At 43.1% G+C, this 18296-nt stretch overlaps 1 protein-coding gene across 1 annotated transcript; it reads left to right on the top strand.

The window, feature by feature from the left end:
* The first annotated feature begins 16827 nt into the window (after positions 1 to 16827).
* Positions 16828 to 17696, top strand: tmem215 (transmembrane protein 215). The gene has a single exon (XM_033018799.1). The coding sequence runs from the start codon at positions 17085 to 17087 to the stop codon at positions 17694 to 17696; it is 612 nt and encodes a 203-aa protein (XP_032874690.1). The 5' UTR covers positions 16828 to 17084.
* Positions 17697 to 18296: the final 600 nt, after the last annotated feature.

The following is an 18296-nucleotide window of genomic DNA, read 5'->3' on the forward strand; positions in this document are numbered from 1 at the left end:
GGCTGTCGCCACATGGTCGTCGAGGTGTCGCCTGTATACTCGTGAGTAGTCTCCTCAGTTGCCCAAACAGTGGTAGCATCTTTCTGGTTGCCGCTGGATTTTCAACATGTTCAAATATTTTTGGCGAGCGTGGGTTGACGCCAATGAGCGTAGCTTGACTTCTCCTGATGTAGGTGCTGTCATAGGTTGTCACCAGGTGACGTAGGTTGTCGCCGGTGCTGACCGGTAAATTCCATTGGCGGCTACCTATGTCAACCTACGTCAACCGGCGACAGGTACCAGCGACTGAATTGTCTTCAGTTGTCTTCAGTTGTCGCCGACAGGGTCGTTGCTTGTCTTAGCTTGTCGCGGGTGGACGTAGGTTAACTGGTTGTCGTAGGTTGTTGCCTGTGTGGTCGTGGTCAAGAACTTCAAATTCCTGGGGGTGCACATCTCTGAAGATCTTTCCTGGTCCGAGAACACGAACGCAATTATCAAAAAAGCTCATCAGCGCCTCTACTTCCTGAGAAGATTACGGAGAGTCGGATTGTCAAGGAAGACTCTCTCTAACTTCTACAGGTGCACAGTCGAGAGCATACTGACCGGTTGCATCGTGGCTTGGTTCGGAAATTTGAGCGCCCTGGAGAGGAAAAGATTACAAAAAGTAGTAAACACTGCCCAGTCCATCATCGGCTCTGACCTTCCTTCCATCGAGGGGATTTATCGCAGTCGCTGCCTCAAAAAGGCTGGCAGTATCATCAAAGACCCACACCATCCTGGCCACACACTGATCTCCCTGCTACCTTCAGGTAGAAGGTACAGGAGCCTGAAGACTGCAACAACCAGGTTCAGGAATAGCTACTTCCCCTCAGCCATCAGGTTATTAAACCTGGCTCGGACAAAACTCTGATTATTAGCAACCACTTTCTGTTATTTGCACTACCAGTTTATTTATTCATGTGTGTATATATTTATATCATGGTATATGGACACATTTATCTGTTTTGTAGTAAATGCCTACTATTTTCTGTGTGCTTACGCAAAGTAAGAATTTCATTGTCCTATACAGGGACACATGACAATAAACTCACTTGAACTTGAACTTGACTTGGGTTGGCGTAGGTGTGGTCGTAGGTGGACGTCGTAATGGGTCGCCGGTTGTCGGTAGCTTGCTGTAACTTGACGTCGACTAAGGGTTAGGTTGTTGTAGCTTGTGGTAGACATTGTCGTAGGAGGGGCCCAGTCAGTTTTTTCGGCAAAAAAATCGCCGAAGTGGTACAGGCCCTTTAGTCTAAGAGAGCTTTGTCCAATATGATGACCAGGAGACTGGGCTATTTTAAACATGATTGTTAGTTTTGCACTTTATACTTAGGACGTTTATTGTGCTAGCTTCACAATTATCCAGTAATGGAAACGGATAATGGCGTCAGTTATGAATATGAGAAGAGTTCAAAAATAGCTTTTTTCAAAAAGTCGAAGATCTCCAATTACACATTTCCACAACATTGTCACATGTTGTTTCAAGGCTACACATAGCTAGTGCATTGCAGGCTTATGAATTTGAAGCACAGTCTACTTTTGACATCATGAACCTCTTTATAATGGATTTCAGTTTAATTTAGTTTAGTTTAGAGATACAGTGCTGAAACAGGCCCACCGGGTCAGCGCCAACCAGCGATCCCCACATATTAACATGATCCTACACCCACTAGGGACAGTTTTTACATTTACCAAGCCAATGAACCAACATACCTGAACGTATTTGGAGCGTGGGAGGAAATCAAAGATCTCGGGGAAAACCCACGCGGTCACGGGGAAAATGTGCAAACTCTGTACAGACAGCACCCATAGTCGGGATTGAACCCGGTCTCCGGTGCTGCATTCGCTTGTAAGGCAGCAACTTTACCGCTGTGCCACAGTGCTGCCCTATATAACACTATATACCAGTTATAGCGGACAGATCATCCCCACAGTATTCAGACATCACTGTCTCCTTAAGAACACAGGCTTGTCATTACACTGCGGGAGGTCATTGAAATTGACAACCAATTGCTTTGATCGACACTTGTGCAATGATATTCTATTAAATAATGTAACAAACAGCCTTTAGTATATTTAGCTTACAGTAACAAATATATTTTTAGCTGTTAAAAATAACGTTGTATTTGAAAACAATTTGTTGCTTCACGGAGTGACCGCTAGGTGGTTGGAGCAAATCCCTTACTCGGTTATAGGGGACAATCTGCAATAACGGACACCATTCCTCAAAGTTTGGTCCATTATAGCAAGGGCTATCTGCACTCTAACTGTTGTCAGAAATCTTTAATATTATAAGAAAGATGAGTAGTTTATAACCCAAGAATTTACATACTGGGGAAGACATCATAGGGAACCTAATAATGTTAGTGAATCAATGAATGGATTTATCATGGTGTTTAGGTTCCACAGCATAGCCATTTTAATTAAAATAAAATTGGGGGTTGTAAACAGCTTAGGGCAATAAAATGCTGTCTGCCCATTTCCCTCCACAGATACTGCCTGTCCTGCTGAGTTCCTCCAGCACCTTGGTTTTAACATAAGAAGTTTAATGTGCAAAGCAGACAACAGTTGCTGAAATGACCATTCAGATACCAGGAAATGTTATTATAGTCAATAGTTCATGCACTATATAATACTACACATGCTCAGAATTCTTCTTAACTTTGGTCCTTTTGGAGCATACTCTATCTCTTGGACGCAAAGTGCTGGAGTAACTCAGCGAGTCAGGCAGCATAAACCTCAGCCTGACCCGCTGAGTTACTCCAGCATTTTGTGTGTATCTTCAGTATAAACCAGCATCTGCACATGGTGTATTGCTTGTTTAGTCTTACACATGCACTGAAATAAAATGGGAATAGGCTGTCTTGTTATCCAGCCTTCACAGACCTGTTTGCTTCTGACAGGTGATTGAAACTGCTCTCCAACTTTAGCTCAATGGTGAACAGTCATACTTCTCAATCAGAGGTTGTGGATTTGAACCGCAAACCTAAAAATTAAATGTAAAAGTCTGGTTTTATTGCATTACTAAGGGAGTGTTGCACTTAGAAGTGCCATCTTTTGAATGTGATATTAATCTGTAGGACCATGACTGTTCTCTTTATTACACATCAAATAGATGATTGTTTTGTTTTGAAGAAGAAAGAGTGTGGAGTTTGCACCTTCTCCCTGTGACTGTGGTGCTTTGGTTTCCTCCCACATCCCAAAGATGTGTGGGATGGTAGGTTAATCGGCCTCTGTATATTGCCTGTAGTGTGCAGGAAGAGGAAGAGAAAGTGGGATAACATAGAACTGAAGTGAACAGGGGATCAATGGTTGTTGTGGACTTGATGGGCCAAAGGGCCTGTTTACATGCTGTATCTCTAAACTAAAATAAAACGAAGTCCATTCTGATATCTTGGCCAATATTCATCCCTCACTAAAATCGTTAAAACAGGTAGTCTGACCAGTGTAGCAATGCTTATTACACACTTCCACTTTGAAAATAATTAAATGCTTGAGACAAAACTGATACTATAGAAATGGTCTGGTCTCATTTCAGTGCTCATTTGATTTGCAAAAAAACATGGCAATAGGATGATAAATACTTCTATTTGATTAGCAACTGCTTTAAGTTTGAATGCTATTGATGCAGAAATAATTGTGAATAATAGGTTGTCTTGCATTATAAATGGATTTTCATAATGTTTGACCACAAGCTATTTAATGATAATGTTAAATCAGTAATGTCATAGTCAAGGCCTGGACCATTTTGATGTTATAAAGAGGCACTAAGACAAAGCACATCTTTTTTTTAAATAATAATTTTTGTGTTGCGAATTCTCTGCAGATTTCTTATATACAGTATCTCATCATGACACAGGCAATAAAGGCAGCAATGTAAAACTGGAAGACTAATTCTTGACTGTGGAAATGCTAGGGTACAGATTACAAATAATGTGTTTCCAGGAATGATTTAAAGGTTGTTATAGTGCCAAGGCTGAGATCATAGAAGTTGCTCTCATGACTTACAACGTCATCCAAACCTCTCAATACGATGACTGACTTGCAATCATTCCTCTATGTTCATTACCCTTCACTGGCCAGCAGTCATGCAATTTGATCCAAGGCAGTCTGCAGATAAATTCAATATGTAACCTTTATTGGGAATATATTATCACTCACAAACAAGACATTTTACCAGTGCTTCAGTGAACAGGTATTCTGCCTCTGAGTCAGAAAATAGTGGGTTCAAATCCCACACCAGAAATCTGAGCACAATAATCTAGGCGAGCTCTGCAGCAGAGATGTTTAAACTATGACTCTGTTGGCTCTTTCTGATATGTGTAAAAGATCTCACAATGCTCTTCTAAAGAATATCTCCAAAGCCTTGGCCAATATTTAGCCCTGAATCAGACGTCGGAAATGGATAACCTGGTTATCATGTTTCTCTTTATGTGATCTTGCAATGTTCAAATTGGCTCTTTACATTATAGCAGTAGTGTTTCCCTTTCATGATGTAAAAGGCGCAACATAATTGGAATGGCCTTACTAACCATCTATTGTTATTTTTATAAAGCATTCTTACAAAGTGGACATCACTGGCAAGAGTGAGTGATATTTATTGCACATCCCGTCTTGGATGAAAGAGGCAAGGTGAGTGTCGCCCATATTGACCATGGATCTTGAGTTACTTGGGCCAACATAGGTTAACGATGCAGATGAACCCCAAATCTCTGGGCTTCATGTGTAGGAAGGAATCACAGATGCTGGTTCGATGCTGATGATGACCGGAAACATCACCCATTCCTTTTCTCTAGAGATGCTGTCTGACCTGCTGAGTTACTCCAGCATTTAATGTCTACCTCTGGTCTTCATTCTACCCAAGGGCTTGCCTCTCCCATTAGAACCCCTTCCACCAAATCCCCTTCCAGAGTAGGAAGGTACTCTTTCCATACTCTTTTTTTCCTTATTAACTCACTTTCAACTCTTTACATTGGCTCTACTTCTTTCCCCTAAGGCTAAGCGAAGGGGAACAAAATATAACCAAATTAGGTTGAACATGCTCAGTAGATCTGTGAGCATCTGTTTAGAAAGAAACATAACTCATATTTAAATATGCAAAGCTCTTGAGCAGCCAGGTTCAAGGTTGATATTTCCCCTGACTGACGTACCTTGAACCAGGGTTCTCAGTCTCTGCCATTCAGGAGACCGTTTAAAAGAGAGTTCTTCACCCAGAAAATTGTGAATATTTGGAATACTCTACTCACTGGCACTGACTGGACAAAATGGAGATCAACAGATTTCTGAACATTATTGGAATTCAGGCATATGAGGCTAGTAAAGGACAATATTATTAAATAGCAGTGCAGTTAAAAGGAGCTTCTGTTTCTCAAGTTCCTAACATTTTGGTTAAGTGATCTTTCAAAATGCATAAACAGCTGAGAGCTCTGTGATTCCTCCAATGTTAATGTACATTGCCTTGGTATTAATGATAGACACAAAATGCTGGAGTCTCAGCGGGACAGGCAGCATCTCTGGAGAAAAGGAATGGGTGACCCTTCTTCAGACCCTTCTTCAGATGCCTTAGTATCAGCTCGCATAGAATGAAAGAGCAAAGAAGGTAATTTGTCCCATTGAGCTTCTGCTTGTTTTAAAAAGCATCCTCTCATTGGCCTGACTTGAGGAAAGTAACCATAAGCTTTGTGAAGACAGACAGATTTTAAGGAGCAGGGAGAGATGTCCAGTGAGGGAGTTCTAACCATGGAGGTTGAGGCCATGGTGCAATAGCTTCCACGGTTTCCACAGAGGTAACAAGCAAGCCTGATCCTTTTCTACCATTTCATTAACACTTCAAACAGGAGGTGACACAGAAGCAATTAAACTTGATAGGCACAGCAAAACTCTACTTCAATGATTTTCGTACCTTTGATATGGGCTGACGACATAGCTCACCGATGATCCATGATAGGAATATAATAACACACTTACACCACCCTCCCTCAGTGCAGCAACCCTCTTCTCTCATGCTAGAAACTTAGACTTGTGGGGAATATAAAATATAAACTGAAATGTAACCACAGGAACCCTCTGTTCTGTGCAATGGGAAAGGCTCACAGCTAAATGCTGGGACTTGTGCATGCATTTAAGAATTATAATTACATAATCTGATCCTTTCAGGAAGTATCACAGCACAACGCTTGGACTCCACACATACTAACTAGCTAAGCCAGACAGCTGGAGACACCACAAATGATTTCCTTTTGAAATAATCCAGCATGAAGTACTATATGTACAAAATGAACAATAAATGTCTCCCCGAAAGGAAACATGAGGTTGTTTTAGAAGTAGTTGACAATATGTCGTAATAACCTAGTCGTCCTGGACAAAAAGACACAAAGTTCTGGAGTGACTTAGTGGGTCTGGCAGCATCTTTGGAGGACACAAACCTTCTCATCACTATTCAGTGATTACTTCCAGAATATTCCTCTCGCTTGATCTGAATCTTGATTAAGATGAAGAGTAAGTGCAGTGTTTATTTTGTAGATATAAAAGTGCCAGCTTACACCTTTAATAAACATACATGTCACTTGGCAGGAAAACAAAATAATGATGTTTAACTTTTTCAAACTGCCGGTGTGCATGCCGTCATAGAAAAGCACTGAATGATGGTGTAATTTTCAAGAAAGAGTTAGATTTAGGGCTAAGGGAATCAAAGGATATGGGGAAAAAGCCAGAACGGGGTACTGATTTTGGATGATCAGCCATGATCATATTGAATGGTGGTGCTGGCTCAGAGGGCCAAATGGCCAACTCCTGTACCTATTTTCTATGTTTCTATGTTGGCCCGGTGCATACCTGAGGGTTTAACCATCGAAGAAGTGGATCTGATGATTGATGCTGATGCAAGGTGACCACCTGATCCATGGAGCTAATTCTCCTCTCTCCACTGGTGCTGCCTGACTTGCCGATATTCTCCAGTATTTGCTGTTTTTATTTTGGATCACTGGTTTCTGCTGTATTTTGCTCTTGTTGTTTGGGAAGATTCAACACCTTCAAGACATTCACGAGAAAGTAGGAGGAAAGGACGAGATGGGGAGAGTGGAGTAGGGATTTTATAATGTGTGCATCATATACTGCTGGGTGAGATGAAGCATGTATTTAAAAAAAACATTTAAACATTGCAAGTTGTACTGAGAAGAATATTTCCAAATAGGAAACCGGTTAATAGATTGAGACCCTGCACATTAATTTGAAATTAAACACAGTACATTCAAAGAAGTGGTGGATACAGCCATGACATTCAATACACACTTTTGATCTAAGCTAAATGGCTTCTATCCCATTTGCCAAGTGTCAGCCACTAAATTATTGAGATGCCAGAATATCTCAAGATGATCTCAAGATCAGTTGGTCCAGTGGTAACACTCGTGTCGTGGTGGCACCTGTAACAATGCTACATTCATTCATCTAGCTTATGACTGGAACCCACACTTTCAAACATCAAAGGTGATGGTGAGCTACCACTAATGTACTTTTGCACAAAGTCACATACAAGTCAAGTCAAGTCAAGTCAAGTTTATTCGTCACATACACATACGAGATGTGCAGTGAAATGAAAGTGGCAATGCTCGCGGACTTTGTGCAAAAAGACAAACAAACAAACAACCAACAAATTATAAACACAATCATAAACACACACATATTCTTTTACATATTAAATATTGGAAGGAAAAACGTTCAGTAAAGTTAGTCCCTGGTGAGATAGGAGTTTACAGTCCGAATGGCCTCTGGGATGAAACTCCTTCTCAACCTCTCCGTTCTCACAGCATGGCAATGGAGGCATTTGCCTGACCGTAGCAGCTGGAACAGTCCGTTGCATGGGTGGAAGGGGTCTCCCATGATTTTATTGGCTCTGGAGTTGCACCTCCTGGTGTATAGTTCCTGCAGGGGGGCGAGTGAAGTTCCCATAGTGCGTTCGGCCGAACGCACTACTCTCTGCAGAGCCTTCTTGTCCTGGGCAGAGCAATTTCCAAACCAGATGGTAATGTTTCCGGACAAGATGCTTTCCACAGCCGCTGCGTAGAAGCACTGGAGGATCCTCGGAGACACTCTGAATTTCCTCAATTGCCTGAGGTGGTAAAGGCGCTGCCTTGCCTTACTCACGAGTGCTGAGGCGTGTGATGTCCATGTCATATCCTCAGAGATGTGGACTCCCAGATATTTAAAACAGCTCACCCTATCCACAGGATCCCCATTTATCCTCAATGGTGTGTACATACAAATCCACTCCTGCTTCAATGGGCGAGTCATTGGTTGAATACCTTTGCGGAAACTGGTTTTATCGGTAGTAGGATCAGTAACGAATCCCACAACAAGTAAAGGATATCGACATTTAAAATCTCAAAACTACTAGAGGATATCGACATTTAAACATTTAAAAGGCCATTTAAAATGGAGATGTGGAAAAACGTTTTCACCCAGCGAGTTGTGAATCTGTGGAATTCTCTGCCTCAGAAGGCAGTGGAGGCCAATTCTCTGGATGCTTTCAAGAGAGAGTTCGATAGAGCTCTTAAAGATAGCGGAGTCATGGGATATGGGGAGAAGGCAGGAAAGGGGTCCTGATTGTGGATGATCGGCCATGATCACAATGAATGGCGGTGCTGGCTCGAAGGGTTAAATGGCCTGCTCCTGCACCTATTGTCTATTGACATTTGGTCTGGCTAGGCTGACCCCTGCAACTCCAACCCAGGACAATGAGCCTTAATGGCCAAGTTTAGACACTAATATTTTCTTTAAATTTTGTTCTTTAAGGGTACAGGAAGGCACCTGAAATGTGGTGACTCTTGCGATTTATTGTCTTACACACTTATACTTAGTATGATTGTGCCAAATGTATAGTAAGATTGTTGCTGAACTATGCAAAAGGAGGTACGGTTCTTAGGTACACGTGACAATAAAGTACCATTGAAATAATTGACACAAATAAAGAGGACAATGGAGATTTTTTGAATCCAGTTGTTATTAGGATTGCACCATTTTAAACAGTGGCAGTGGAACTTTAACAGTGATCAGAAATTGGGCAAATACATACTATACAGAAGAAAAATAAAGGATTGGGACAGGACAGGAGAATAAGTCTGATGGATGGTTCTTTCAAAGACCCAGTATCATGTGATGGGCCCAATGACTTCCTCCACTGTTGCAAGATATGATTTTGTGTGTTGAGCTGATCATTCATTGTATTGCTTGTTGGATCGTGATGTGCTCACGTTTACACAATTAAAGAGTTTGAGTTTGAGTTTAATTTATTGTCACGTGTACCGAGGTACAGTGAAAAGTTGTTGTTACGTGCAAACCAGTCAGCAGAATACATGATTACAATTGAGCCATCCACAGTGTACAGATACATGATAAAGAGAATAATATGAATAATGTTTAGTGCAAGATAAAGTGCAGTAAAGTCTGATCAAAGATAGTCCAAGGTTGGGTTTCTAAATGTACTCAAAGGTTGTGAAGTACTTTAGTGCTTCCTGCCGACATGAAAGGTGCAATATAAATGCAAGCTCTATTTTCGTGCCCGTCAAACAATTCATTACCAGCTTGATCCACAGCAGCCCTGATAGAGTTTATGAACCAGTTGCTTGCCCATTCTTGGAGGGAGGGGTTAGGGTCAGGGTCATTCTTGCTGCTCAAACATCCGAGCACATTTCTCATCTGCAAAGAAAGTTTTTAATTGGCATTATGCAATGTTGCATACATATAGAATTTTAGAGTAATACTGCATGGAAACAGGCCAACTTGCCCATGCCGCCCAAAATGCCCCAACTACACTAGTCCCATCTGCCTGTGTTTGGCCCATATCCCTCTAAACCTCCTCTTAAATTTGGAGCAGATGGCAGCAGGCACAGAGGGACTTTCTTCCCAAGACTTAGAGGCAGAAAATAAGTTTATATAAAACTGGTCATACTCACCCTTTCAGAGTTAAGTCTAAGTACAAAGAAACGGCCCATAGTCTCTTCCTGATTGTGAGGGCACAGGTAGCAGGTGGGTGAATGTTCTTTTATTGTTCTCTTTCTATTCTAAATGATCAAGAGATTTATATCAGGGCTCACTAATGTGGGAAGGTGTGCACAATGAAAGTGGTGAAATCTAATAAAAATGAATGAAACTAAATCAGAATAGGTGGCTGGGCAGGTGATGCGTTACAACCGCAATATGTGGGAACTGGTGGATCCCATTGTAGTAAATAGTGACCATATCTGTAACCAGTGTAGGCTGCTGAAGGGAATTCATTCAGCTCAGGGTCCATGGGCTGGGGACTGAGCTCCAAACACTGCAACACATCCTTAGGGATGTTTTATTAGAAAGGGTGCTCTGGAAATGCAAATTGTTGTTGGGAATAAGACTAGAAATGTTTTGTGTTCTGGATCAATCATAACACTGCTAATGTCACTTCCTCTCACATCTTCATTATGGAGTCTGTCTAGTGACTTTACAAAACCTGGATCAAGAAAATAAAGTAATAAACTCGAAGCTCTGTAAAATGTAAGAAAAACTTGAAAAGATTGTTGTGGATGAAATGTAGTTCTTTTTCTGCCTTTCATTTGGCACATGGTGCTTTCAGGAAAAGCTGTGAAAGGAATATTGATACAAGAAATATCCTCCAACTGTTCTGATTCCAGGAACTGGGGGTATCCTGTGCATGCAATTCATTTCTCTTGGCAACCCTGTCATTAAAGCAGCTGCAATTGAGAGGGAGTACATGTTACCGCGCAGATGGCACAGCCAGTTAACTCAACGCAGAAATCCAATCCGGTCTTTTCATCCCTCAACCTGTCGGATTTAACTGATCTTAACACTTGCCGGTGGGGATTGCCGGGGAACCCAATCAAAGGAAGTGAAATAGAGCTTTAGCAGCTAAGAACAATCCCAAAGGAAGATCTGGATCAAAGAATGTCCCATTTCTGGAGAATGGTGGAGAAACTCAGCTGTGCATGGAACACAAAATGCTGGAGAAACTCAGCAGGACAAGCAGCATCTCTGGGGAGAAGGAATGGGTGACGTTTTGGTTTGAGACCCTTCTTCTGACTGAAAGTCATGAGAAAGGGAAATGAGAGGTAAAGGATCCCTGTGAACAAATGGGCTATTTGTTCACATGGGTGAACATATGTTCCCCCATTGACAAATGTCCTGTTGCCTTCTATTTTGCTTAAGGCTAGGTTTCGTCACCTATTCTCAATTTTTCGTCACCTATTATCAATTTTTCATGATCTTTTGGCAATTCACTTTCTTGATTTATTCTGCATTGTCTATATATCATGATTATGTATTTGAAGTTTCACAGGTGAAAGTATTTCTAATTTAACCCCTAATTATCTTTAATTGAGATAAAAGAGCTAAATTATACCCGATTTTAACTTCTTAGCACTCAGTCTGAGCTGAAGGTGGTGTTGAGGAATAGGTGAGACTTATGTGTAGGATGGATTTGGTGGACAGTATTTCTGATTCAGCATTAGAGTATTATAGGTTCAAGTCCTGCTCCAGAAACCCTGGTACATAAACAATGACCCCCTTTGGATAACATGTTAACTAACAGCACCATTTACTCTTTTAAAGAAGGGTGGGATGGTTCTGCATCCCATAAAGCCCTCAAATGGCATTATGAGTAAAGACCAGGTAGCTGTTCACCACCACACTAACCCTACCCCCATCCATACTACCCCTCATCACCCACTGTTGGTGGACTTCACGGGGAGCCTTTGTTGTTTGCATGTTGTGGGTGGTGGATGTTATCCCCCATCCTTGAACGTGGGAGACCATTGCCAAGGATCCCTACCATGCGTTTCCTCTCCTGTCCATGGAACCAAGGGTTTAGATAGTCACATGCATATGCAGGGAATGGAAGGATATGGAATTAATGCAGGCAAAGAAGACCAGTTTAACCTGAAAGCCATTGTGGTAAAGATCCATAACAGGCACCCAAGGCCCATATTCGAAAAGGATATCAGGTAGTTTGCATCTACAATAAGGGGCTAAGTGAACCCACGTCATCTGTCAGGATGGTCTGCAACATGAAGGTGATGGTATTCCCATGCATTGCTCCCTTTGGGCAGTTGAACTCTGGAGTTTAGGAGGAGTCTTGGCAAGTTGCTTTCCGTGGGTTCACCCTCAGAAGGCCCGATCTAATATTTTGCAATGGTGACCCTGGGAAAAGGCACACGTGAATCTGACGGATGTCATCGTCCGTTGGCCTTCTGCTCAAAGTGAGCATAGAAAGCACTCAGTTTATCAGGGAGGGCCACATTATCACCAGCGCTGCTGCCTGACTTCGCTTGGCAGCCAGTTATAGTATTCAGGCCTTGCCACAGTCAGTAAGTGTCCGAGTAATTATACTGGGACTCACGTTTGTCCCGACATTGTTTTTTTTGGCATTCCTGATGGCTTTGCGAAGTTCATGGCGAGTTTTCTTGTACCACTCAGGATTGTTTGACATGGGCTTTGGCCTTCACTTGGGAATAGATCTCACGGTTCATCCCACTTCAAGTTTAGTGTGTAGGCGAGGAGTAAAAGCATCGCTAGATGGTCAGATATCCTGAAATGTGGCCAGGGGATGAAGTGGTAGGTGGACATCTTTAACCTCTCCCTACTCTTTACTGAAGCAACACCTGTTTCAAGAAGACCACTATCATCCCAGTGCCAAAGAAAAGCAAGATCTCATGCCTTAACGACTACCATCCAGTGGCCTTGACATCCACCATCATGAAGTCCTTTGAGAGGCTGGTTATGGCTCACATTAAGTCTAGCCTACCCAGCAGCCTTGATCCACTGCAGTTCGCCTACCACTACAACAGGTCCATGTTTGATGCCACCTCCCTGGCCCTACACTCATCCCTGGGACACCTGGATAAGAAGAACACTTACGTTAGACTCCTATTCATAGTCCACATCTCTGTTTTCAATACCATTATCCCAACTAAGCTCATCTCCAAACTCGTGGAACTTGGAGTCAGCACTGCAACTGGATCCTCGACTTCTTGACCAACAGACCACTATTAGTAAAGATAGGTGATAAAACATCCTCTACAATAATCCTCAATATTGGTGCCCCGCAAGCATGTGTTCTCAGCCCCCTTCTATGCTCCTTATACACTCATGATTGTGCAGCCAAATACCAATCTAACTCAATTTACAAGTTTGCAGATAACACCACAGTAGTGGGCCGGATATCATATAATGACGAGATGAAATACAGGAAGGAGATTGAGAACTTCATGACCTGGTGCCAAGACAACAAGGAGATTGTGATTGACTTCTGGAAATGAAGCAGTTCACACAACACTTTGATGGCACCGAAGTAGAGATGGCCGATAGCTTCAAGTTCTGACAAATAAATGTCACCAGCAATTTGTCCTGTACCTGCCACATTGAAGCAATGGCCAAGAAAGCACACCAATGCTTCTACTTCCTTAGAAGGTTTAGGAAGTTTGGCATGTCCCCAACAACCCTCACCAACTTCTACAGATGTGGCGTAGAAAGCATTGTATCGGGAAGTATCAAACCATGGTTTGGGAACAGCTCCATCCAAGACCGCAAGAAATTGCAGAGTTGTGGACGTAATCCAGACCATCATGCAAACCATCCTCCCTTTCATTGACTCCATCTACACTTCACTCTGCCTTGATTGATTGATTGATTGATTATTGATTATACCTTTAATAATCCTTTACAGGAAATTACAGTGCCACGACAGCTTCAAGACAGACATAACACCACACATTTCCTCAAATGGCTTCCATACTTAACAAGTTAAAATACAAGTTAAAATACAAGTTAAAATACAATTAATTTAAAAAAAGTGCAGTTATTTATGCGCATTATATAACCTTATAGCAGCTGGTAAACAGGACTTCCTATGTCTCTCAGTTTTGCACATTGGTGCAATCAGCCTCTGACTGAAGATGCTGCTCTTGATCACCTTCAGGGCATGGAGTGGGTGAGTGGGGTTGGTCATTATTGAACCCAGTTTGTTCAGAGTTCTGGCCTCTGCCACCTGCTGGACCGTTCGTTGCTCAGCCCCGACCACTGAGCCGGCCTTCCTGATTAGCTTGTCCAGTCTGTTTTTGTCCGCTATGCGGGCGCCATCTCCCCAACAGGCCACAGCAAAAAACAGAGCACTGGCCACCACTGAATGGTAGACACTGCACAGTAGGGGTTGGCAGATGTTAAATGACCTCAGCCTCCTTAAAAAATACAGTCGGCTTTGTCCCTTCCTGTACACCGCCTCCATATGACACTTCCAGTTCAGCTCACTGTCAAGCTGCACCCCAAGGTACCTGTGGTGCATGTGGTACCTTGGCAAGGCCACCAGCATAGTCAAGGACCACTCTTACCCCAGTTACTCCCTCTTCTTTCTTCTCCCATCAAGCAAGAGGTACAAAAGTTTGAAAACGCCTCCCTCCAGATTCAGGGACAGTTTTTTCCCAGCTGTTATCAGGCAACTGAACCGTCCCCTCACCAGCTAGAGTGCGGTGCTGACCTTCCAACTACATAATTGGAGACATTTGAACTATCTTTAATCAGACTTTGTCTTGCATTCAATATTGTACCCATTATCTCGTATCTGTACACTGTGGATGGCTTAATTGTAATCATGTATAGCCTTGCTTTGACTGGGGAGCACACAACAAAAGACTTTTCACTATACCTCAGTACGCATGACAATAATAAACTAAACTAGTGCTTTTATTATGTTACTGTTGATTACCGCTGCAGTTTGTTTACTGTCACAACAGGTCCACAGCAGACGCTATCTCTCTGGCACTAAACTTATCTCTGGAACACCTAGACAACTAGGACTCTGAAGTTAGACCTATTTATTAACTATAGCTCTGCCTTCAATACCATAATCCAATCTCCAAACTCTGATATCTAGAAATCAGCACCCTCTCTGCCACTGGATGCTTGACTTTTTGACCCACTATCAATAAATGAGTGGACAAAGGATTTTCCCCTTTTTCTTCCCAACTTTAGATAGCACTCTTTCTTTCAGTTTGTGTCACATCTACCCATTTATTCCTGCCATGACACTTTTGCTGCCATTCGTATAGTCTGACCTGCTAGCCATGTCCCAGCAGATCAGATATCATGACACAGGCTTTATAGCATTAGCACCACTTTACACAAAGAAGCTCATCTCCCCTCCACACCATTTTCTTTCATCCTATTAGGGACATTGGCCTTGTTCCTCCCACTGCTCCCCTGTCCATGACCCAACTTTTTCTCAGTTCTGTTCTGACCAGACCTCTAACTTTTGAAGAAGGGTCTCGACCCGAAACGTCGCATATTCCTTCTCTCCATAGATGCTGCCTCGCCCGCTGAGTTTCTCCGGCACTTTTGTCTACCTTCGATTTTTCCAGCATCTGCAGTTCTCTCTTAAACAGACCTCCAACGTTAACTCTTTTCCCACCCAGATGCTGCTAGATTTGGTGAATTTCAACCAGCATTTTCTGCTGGTTTTCAATTACAGACAAATTAATTATTTGGCTGAACTTGGAGGGTATTTAAAAAATGCTATAGAAATGCAAGTCTTTTGAATCCTTTCTCTGGGCGGGAGGTGGTTAAGGATATAGATATTTGGATTTGGGACATTTTACTGGGTTAAATATAAATGCTGTCAGTTCTGACCATTTCAGCAGAACAAATCCCTGCACTATTCAGCAGTTTGCTTCGGCTCCGCATGGCGTGCAGCGAAATAGCAGCAGCCCATAGACGCGACGCTATATATAGGAGCTGCCAGCGCTTCTCGTTCCCCGGCCCGGGTTTCATACGGAAGTGCTTCGGAAATTAGAAAAGTTCCTTTGCCCAGACGCTTACTCGCATTCCTCAACCAGAGAGAAGCCAGATCCGAGTCGAGGAAGCGCTTAAAGGGGGAATTGAGACACTGAGTACTTTTGGCAACTTGTCGGTTTGTTTTCTACAGTGAGTGATTGTATGATGGCATCCCAAGCGAGGATTCTGTGTCAATCATCGCCGTCACTTGTAACCCAGTAACTCTTTCTACAACAGCACGGCGGGTATCGTTGCTGCAGACAACAAAGGTGGTTACAGTGGCTGGGGACAAGCTGAGGACAAGCTTGTGTGGGAAGGAACTACAGATGCTGGTTTAAACCGAAGATAGGCACAGAATGCTGGAGTAACAGGAATAGGTGATGTTTCGGGTCGGGTGTGAAGAAGGGTCTCGACCCAAACGTCACCTATTTCTTTTCTCCAGAGACGCTGCCTGACCCGCTGAGTTACTCCAGCAGTTTGTGTCTATCTTCGGTGGGAACGTTACATATTGCCACAAACACACGTACTCATGACAGACACGACCGGCCAGATTTATAATATCTCCAAATTCACAAAATATCAAATCTCAGCCAGAATATGTTGCATAAATAATACATAGATAAACAGAAAGATGTCTATATCCTATGGACCAAAATAATAGAGGATATCGCTCCACCGATCTCTCTCCCTCTCCAGTGTATGGGAAGTAATATAAAGGTTTTCTGATACAATATATTTCACGGGAATAAATACAAAAGACATTCGATACATGTACTATAAATAAATATTCAAATCTTTCTAACCAGTTGGTTATATAGCGTATAACAAATAGACATTGGCATTTAAACGGAATTAAATACACAAAGATATCTTATCAAGGAGACCTGGGCGAAAAGATGGTTCGAATTGCTCAACTCAGTGGTTTGCTGGTTACATGCGCACCGAATTCTCCGGAGCCCCAGTAAGGATGGGGAGGGTTTCTGATTACCCATCTCGGGTTTCTGGTCGTTGATATTTTAATGCCCACCCCTGGTACTTCGAAGAGAGAGAGAGAAAGAGATTTGTCGAAGAGCTGAGTGTCACAGTCCATCAGACGGGACAGGTTGAAACCGAAGCCGAGAAGATACATCTTCTTCCAAAGTGAGGCGAGAAAGGTTTTGGAGATCCACAGAGGACTGTCTACCCGTCCGAGCTGAACGATAGGATAGTCTCCTGGGTTGAAAGATTCCTGGATTAAGGGCCAAAGTTGACACAACACAATGAGAGCTGACAACATCAACCCTCGGACCGGGCTGGTGGTAGCTTTGGTCAGTGTCTTCCTAGTCTTTGGCTTCATGTTCACCGTGTCCGGTGTCAGAGGAGAGACTCTGGGCAACGTCCCTCTTATTGCCATCGGCCCTGCCATCTTCTTGCCCGGACTGGCTGCCATACTGCTGGCTAAGAAGACGGACGGCTGTTCCAAATGGCCCAGATGCAGGGATCTCTTCCGCAAAGGAAGCGCCGCGGACCAGCTCTTGGATGGGCCGAGTGTCGAGGGGAACTTGCAGGACGTGTCCAAGAACTCGACTAGGTCCCACACCCCGGACTTGGAGGGAGGAAGCTTCGCCGTGGACAACAAGATGAGCGACCAGGAAGCGGCCAGAAAGTACTTGGAGACTTACTACCCGTCCGATGTTTTCAACTACTGCGCATTCGCCCGTCTCTGCTCAAACCGGCACGGCTCCTTCTACACGAGTGTCTACTCCACCCGGGACAGCGTGGTCTACTCGCCCCGGGACAATGTACCCTACGGGAGGTACTACTGCTGTTACCCTAGCCCCGGGGAAGCCCCTCACGTCAGACTTTGTTTGGACTACGAGACCATAGTGTGAGAAATCAGGGGTTTCTGAACATGGGGGCGGACAATTCCGAGGCGCAGCCCCGCTTGTCAAATAGCATCTGCGCCCAAACATGTTCCACTGTTTCGCCTTGGTCCATGGGTGGTCCTTTCAACGCGCTGATAACTGGGGGTTTGAGTCAATTAGATATTACAAGGCGTGTACTGTGAATTATAACTGATGTGAATATAATTATGTCACCCTGATGGACACTAGGGCAATCCAGTTGTAAATGTTGTCAAATATCTATGTACAACATGTGTGCTGGCAAGCATTAGCAGTCTCTTAACCCTTTGCATTGCTTTCTGAAGCTTTTTATGCCAATCAACTATCTTATAATTAAGACATTTTAAGACTGGCGTGTGTGCGTTTACTTAGGGACTGTTTGCCCGAGGTATATTAGGGGAGATGATTTGTAATGTGGCGATGACTGGGTAATTCACTGTGAAACGATCTTGCTGGCAACCTCGAGGTAGCTGGCTGAGGTAGATGTTATTACCGCGCTTGTATGTTAATCTATTCACTGTGATCCATTCCCTGTATTATTTTTCTGGAGACATCATCCTGCTCTAGTTAGTGAAATTGCGGTAGTTT

This window comes from Amblyraja radiata, chromosome 3, assembly GCF_010909765.2.
Source record: "Amblyraja radiata isolate CabotCenter1 chromosome 3, sAmbRad1.1.pri, whole genome shotgun sequence".
NCBI classification, from domain to species: domain Eukaryota; kingdom Metazoa; phylum Chordata; class Chondrichthyes; order Rajiformes; family Rajidae; genus Amblyraja; species Amblyraja radiata.

What these genes read in the sequence shown, in the direction of transcription:
- tmem215 (XM_033018799.1), top strand. Translation starts at nt 17,085, where the DNA reads ATGAGAGCTGACAACATCAACCCTCGGACCGGGCTGGTGGTAGCTTTG.